The sequence below is a fragment of the Juglans microcarpa x Juglans regia genome, chromosome 2D (assembly GCF_004785595.1).
Source record: "Juglans microcarpa x Juglans regia isolate MS1-56 chromosome 2D, Jm3101_v1.0, whole genome shotgun sequence".
Taxonomy (NCBI): Eukaryota; Viridiplantae; Streptophyta; class Magnoliopsida; order Fagales; family Juglandaceae; genus Juglans; species Juglans microcarpa x Juglans regia.
The window spans coordinates 12,087,044-12,093,784 of NC_054596.1; the positions used below are offsets into that span (position 1 = coordinate 12,087,044).

Below are 6,741 nucleotides of genomic sequence, written 5' to 3' on the forward strand. Positions count from 1 at the left end.
ACAAATGTCATTCGATCCAAGCTCGCCGCTAATATTAATAATCAGATATTTTATAAGTGACACTAAGTTTTTATTCAATAGCGAATTGCAAGGTTGGAAAGAAAAATTATTGTCATAAACGGGCAGATAAATTCTAATCAAAGAAGAAATTGAGAAAAATGCAGGAATTCTAAGTACTGATGTTAAATGCTGCTATGTAATTATATTTCAAGTACTTAGATTTGTCATTATGAATGAATTAATATATCCGTTTATATAATTGATTGTTCAATCCTTTTAAGATATGTAACTGCAAAATCTGCTCGGCCCTTTTCCTTGAAATCCTTCTTTAATTTAAATCTGGGTCTCCATTCATGCCAAGCTAGCAACCGTTACATGCATGCACAGAAAGTTTCAGCTATCATGCACCGTACCTAGCCATGGCATATATTATTATAAAAAAAAAAAAAAAAAAAAAAAAAAAAAAAGCCATGGCATATATTACGTGGAAGAGTGGCAGCCAGCATGCAGTAGATGCCATGCAAAGAAAGGACGCCACATGTTATCAGGCTGCTTCCATCTGTTTCAGCCGCGGAGATTTCCATAATCTGAAGAGATAGGGGTTCAAGATTGTCATAATTATTATAATGCCAATCTACATCCACTATAAATAGGATTAATCTGATCAGTCACTACAATTCGTAGCAATTGAAGCCTTTTCTCTATACAAACAAACTTTAGCTCCCAGTTAGGATGGAAACTGTCGCAGTACTGATCGTAGGAGCCGGGCCTTCTGGCCTCGCAATTTCAGCTTGCTTGACCCTTCACTCCATACCCTTTATCATTCTTGAGAGAGAAGATTGTTACGCTTCTCTTTGGAAGAAGAGAACCTATGATCGCTTAAGTCTCCATTTGGCCAAAGAATTTTGCCACTTACCTTTTGCGAAACACCCCAGAACAGCAAAAACTTATATCCCGAAGGATGCTTTTCTTCGATACATAGATGATTACGTCTCCCATTTCAAAATTAACCCTCGCTACCACCGCTCTGTTGAATCTGCCGAGCTTGACAAAGTTCAAGGGAAATGGCGGATTGAGGCTCACAACATCATAGATGAGAAGATGGAAGTTTATTTTGCGAATTTCTTGGTGATTGCGTCTGGTGAGAATAGTGAGGGTTACATTCCTGATATACCCGGTTTGGATGGCTTTCAGGGAGAGATAGTACATTCCAGCCATTACAAATCGGGTTTGAAATATCAAAACAAGGACGTTTTGGTTGTTGGATGTGGTAACTCTGGAATGGAGGTTGCTTATGATCTCTCCAATTACCATGCCCGAACATTCATTGTAGTTCGAAGTCCTGTAAGACCACTCTCTCTCTCTCTCTCTCTATCACACACACACACACCTGCGATGGCAATTCTACTAGTATGTATTTGTTAACAACTTTGTCTTGTTCAGGGTTGCTGGCCTCGGAGATTTTGAGCAGAGAAAAAAAAAAAAAAAAAGATTCTCTTTGCAATATCCTAAATGCTATATATTAGAGATAATTTTTGAGCCTAGAAAAGCATTAATGCTGCTTTCGTTGCAAGGCCCTAATATATAGGACCATAGATTCATTGTTTATCTTGTCCAGATAAGCTAAAAGAGATCATTTTTGAGCTTAGAAAAGCATTCATGCATCTCTGCAATAGCTAATTAATTAGCCACGTCTGCAGGTTCTCTAGCTAGTTCTCTCTCTCTCTCTCTTTCCCTCCCTCCCTCCTTGTTGCATGCAGCTTGGCAACTTTGTGCGTTTTGGTTTGGGCAAATGTTTGGTTCAGAAGAAACTACCCTCTCCAAGCAGCAAGGCTGACAGGCGCCTGTACGTACTCATGTACATGCAGGCAGTAGAGCCAAATTAACCGAACTACCACTGCTTTTCCTCTACAGCCCAAAATAGCTGATTTCATTTTTTTTTTTTTTTCCTTTTTGTTGTCTTTAAACCTGTTGAAAATAATCTCTCTCTACATTACTCTCTTTCTCCCTGGTAAATACTCCATTGCTAAGAGGAAAAAGGAAAATAGACTAAGAAATTATTATATTTGAAGTCTTACGTAAAATTCGTATATTTTTTTTGAAAAAAAAGTTGATAAACTTGCTTAAAAAAATAGGTGGAGCTTACAAGCAAGCTAGCTACTCAAAACCATCTAGCTACTAACAGAACTAGCGAACACATCATCAATAACTTAATTGTGGCTTTTCCATTCCACCCTGTTGCATATAATATATATATATATATATATATATATATATAGTTGCATGCATGCAGGAACAACCTCGTTTTGGATTTCACGAAGTTATAATATTCGTGTGCCTTTAATATTATGAAGTATTAGTACTGGACCTTATTTCGTTACCATAATTTAATGTCATACTTTATTTCCTTCTTCTATATTATTAATGTTTTCTTTTAGCAGTGTCATTAAAGCCTCATTTGGATTAATAAGTGATCTCAACTTATTTCTTCTCATAATCACAGCTTTTTTAAATTTTTACACAAAATATAATAAATAATTTAATTTTTCAAATCTCAAAATAATAATAATATTAAAAAATAGTATTCTAACAATAATTTATTCAACTCATATAAAACCATCTCATTTTATTTCTCAATCCAAACGAGACCTAATTATATTGCAAGTACTCGGCCTTGCAGTTTCACGTGCTCACCAAAGGAATAGTGCATCTAGGAATGTCTCTACTGAAATGGTTTTCAGTTGACGCGGTGGATAAAGTGACCTTGTTGCTGGCAAGATTCATATATGGCAACCTATCCAAGTATGGGATTCATCAACCAAAATTAGGCCCTTTCGTTCAAAAAGTCTTAACTGGAAGATCTCCTGTCATCGATGTTGGGACTGTCAAAAAGATCAAATCAGGAGAGATAAAGGTAGATATATCCAGATCATCTATATAAATCAAGTACTTAAGTGACCTAATAAATTTAGTATGTTAGTCTGTTGATCTGATATGCATATGTTTTTTTCTTGGCGATATGTTCGAGCGGACTTATAGGTTCTCCCGGGGATCTCGAGAATTAATGGAAACAATGTGGTGTTCGATGATAGCAAGGAAATAAAGTTTGATGCGATAGTTTTCGCGACTGGTTATAAAAGCACGGTTACTCGTTGGCTTAAGGTATATTAGAAAAAATATTTGCAATCGGGAATTGTGCAACCGTAAAGTAATCGCTTTGAAAAAAGTGAATAAAATTTGACATAAAAAAATTAATTTTTTAATAGTAGACTCTACTATTTTTTAAAACAATTATGCAGCATTTACGTATTTTACGGTTGTATGTAGAATTACTTGATATATATATATATATATATATATATATATATATATATATATATATATATATATATATATATATATATATATATATACACGCTTAATTTCTTTAACCACGTGGTGCACATACGTGACTCATGATACGTTGGGAGCTAATCAACTTCTGTGATAAAAATCTTTAAATTAATTATGAAATGTATTTTGATCATGTCTTGACTCTTCATGTCTAGGATTATAAATATATTATGAATGAGGATGGAATGCCAAAAGAGAGTTTCCCATCTCACTGGAAGGGAGAGAATGGCCTGCATTGTGCTGGTTTTTCAAGGAGAGGACTTTCTGGAATAACTACGGATGCAATGGCTATAGCCGACGATATTTACAAGGTTTATACCAGCAAAAAGTAGAAGCTCGCTCCACCAACTGTACGTAGTACTTCACCATGTGTCGTTGATCACCGCATGCAGCTAGCAGTATACTGTCTTGGAACGTCTCTTTGCATGTGTGTCATGTTATCAGCAGTTATTATGGAAACTTAAACGAAGTCGTTTAAATTTCATCATGTCGTTCTTCTATCTTAGCTTTTAGCTAGGTAATCTAAATTTCATGTTGGTCTTCTTAGTTTTATTAGTGTCGTACGTAGTACGCGTGTAATGGTTGGATCATGTCTAAATGGCCGTACGTATGTCGTGAAGTACGTACTCGAACTTATACAAAGTGTAAGTAATTTTATATATAGACGTTATTACATTAATAAATTTGGTACCTTTAATTTGCTAGCTTCCGGCCCCAATTCAAGACCTATTCCATGCATGGCTTTAAGATATAGTTTATATTTATGTATTTCTGTTGAATTAATTAAGATCATGTGGCATGAATTTATGGTATATAGATTTTGGCAATTATTTTTCTTCTCTTTTGCACTGATTTTTTTGACACATAAAAAGAAACATTAAGTCTAAATCCTAAAATTAAACATTAAAAAAAAAAAATCCTTTATTCATTCAACTTTGCATGAAGGCCTAGCTAGCTAGCTGCATTACACGATAGTAGAGTCAAGCAAGAAATCTTGGGATTTCCTCTCATGGTAGTAGTTATTGGAGGCAGAAGCATCAGCCGAGAAGATCATGATCCCGTTAACATCAAATCCATTCTTCTTCAGAAGATCCAAAGCCTCGAAAAAGGCATCCCCTTGAATTCCTCTTCCATTGACTTCATAGCTAGGCAGCAACTTATCTCTGCCAAATTGCGTAGCTCGAAGCCTAAAGGCTTGAAAGTACCCTTGCGGGGATCTAACCTTATCGGTATAGAACTGATGATTAACGAAGTCAATGAAACCTCCATACTTATTGAAGAGCTCGATGTAGGGTCGAGCAGTGGTATAAAAGGGTGCCATGGTGGCTACAGAAATCAAGCTTTGGTTCTTCAACATGGAAATGAGCTCCCCAATGCAGAAAGCAAAGGTTGAGTTGCCTTTTTGGAAGTTTTCATAGTCAATGTCGATGCCATCAAGATGGTAAGTGGTAATAATGGATCGGAGGGATTTGAAAGCATTGGATATCCAGAGTTGAGTGTCTTTGGGGTCGTACCAACGCAGGACTTTTTTGCCGAGGCTCCAACCGGAGAGGCTGGCTAAGGCTTTGATGACGTTGGGGTGGTGGCGAGCCTTGAGAGCTGCAACTGAGTCTGGTGTCAATGTGGCTGCCCAATATGGTGAGAATTTTCCGTTTTGGGCATTGCCTGAGGGGTCTGCATCGATTGCAAAGCTGAGTATGAAATGGAAGTCGATGCCATCGTTGATGGGAACAGGATCGAATGTAACTGGAATGCCCGTGGCTCCTATATACTCCATCACCACCTTATTCCCATCTAGATTATGCATATTATATAGCTTAGAATATCAATATATATGCAGATATAAAAAGAAAAAAAAAACCCCTCTAGTGGCTATAAAAATGGGGCCATAAACGATTGGAATTTAAGGCATAAAAGGCCTTGATAACAATAATTAATTCATGAACTCTTAAAGGCATTAGATTTTCTAATATTACAAACTTAATTATGTAGCTTAATTGACTGGAGATCACGTAGTTTGATTATTGTTCTGATAAAAAAAAAAGAGTGCATGTCATGTAATAAAAATCCTTACCACAAAGTCGTAGTAAGCCGAATATAATTACAGCCACGGGGAGGAGGAAGAGATAATGAAGCTTGATGATCATCCTTCTTAATTTGCTTGATTGCGTGGATGAGTGCAATGACCAGAAGCTGGCTATGTTCCGTACTACACTGGCTTGATTATTCTTGTTTTATGACACAACATGCATGCATCAAGGGTTGAATCTGATATTGCTAGCTAGCTCCAATGGTTTCCTAGCAAATAGCGATCTAGCTTTTGAAGCCGTCAGGCCACATATATCTAATATTAGAACCAAGTACTTTAGAGTACAGCTAGCAGAGATGAATTACTAGGAAGAATAATGTCGAATTGGACTAATAGTTAGAAGTGGTCAGGACAAAACGGTCAATCACTCTTTAAGAAATTAGATGTTTTCGATGGCATGCAGTTTGGATGTTTGGATGTTAATGGTGCTGGCCTGCTGGTGGAAGAATCTATATATACACATATATATGTGTATATATATATATATATATATACACATACACACGTTTTATGCTCTCTTTTATCATTTTGCCCTTGTGTGGCCGAGTTTTGTGTGTTTTTTTGGTTCTCATTGTTCGATTTCATCCCTGGTTGACCAAGTATCAACTCGGGTACTCCCCTAGCTTCCTTGTTCGTTAGTGTAGTTTATTCGGTCCAAAGGCTATTTATGACATCACGAACAACCTCACATATGACCTAGTATTCAAAGAATCGAGTGGACAATTCTAGTACTCTTAGGCATACCAATGACTCTTTGGCATGGAAAGATTTTGACAACCAACATAGTTGGTTTGCAAACGAGCTTCGCAATATCTGATTTCACTTGGCAAGCGATGGATCAACTCGTTTAATAATGTGAGCAAGACTTACAACATTTGGCCAGTTGTATTGGTACCTTATAATCTACCTCCCTAGTTATGTATGAAAAAATTGTACCATGTTGACATTACTTATCCCTAGTCCAAAGCTCCTGGAAATGACATTGATGTGTATCTAAGAGCCTTGGTTGATGAATTAAAACATCTGTGGGAGGAAGAGATAATCATTTTGTTTACATTCTTTATTATGGACTATTAAAGACTTCTCTGCATATGCAAACCCTCTGGATGGAGTACGAAAGGAAAAATGGCTGTCATGTGTGTAATATGGAGGTAGGCACGAGCCTCGGCATGTTTGACATATGGTGGAAAATACTGTTATATGTGTCATCGTAGATTCTTACCAAGGGATCATAGTTGGCAGCTAAATCTTGACTTGTT

The 6,741-nt window shown here is 36.6% G+C and overlaps 2 protein-coding genes across 2 annotated transcripts; one reads left to right on the plus strand and one right to left on the minus strand.

Moving 5' to 3' along the window:
* Positions 1 to 667: 667 nt before the first annotated feature.
* On the plus strand, positions 668 to 3,939 carry LOC121248056 (probable indole-3-pyruvate monooxygenase YUCCA10). The gene is made up of 4 exons (XM_041146412.1): positions 668 to 1,344; positions 2,681 to 2,914; positions 3,040 to 3,162; positions 3,549 to 3,939. Exons 1-4 carry the CDS (start codon positions 733 to 735, stop codon positions 3,723 to 3,725), a joined length of 1,146 nt encoding a protein of 381 aa, XP_041002346.1. The 5' UTR covers positions 668 to 732; the 3' UTR covers positions 3,726 to 3,939.
* Positions 3,940 to 4,281: 342 nt separating this feature from the next.
* On the minus strand, positions 4,282 to 5,200 carry LOC121249263 (chitinase 2-like). The gene has a single exon (XM_041147976.1). The coding sequence runs from the start codon at positions 5,198 to 5,200 to the stop codon at positions 4,358 to 4,360; it is 843 nt and encodes a 280-aa protein (XP_041003910.1). The 3' UTR covers positions 4,282 to 4,357.
* Positions 5,201 to 6,741: the final 1,541 nt, after the last annotated feature.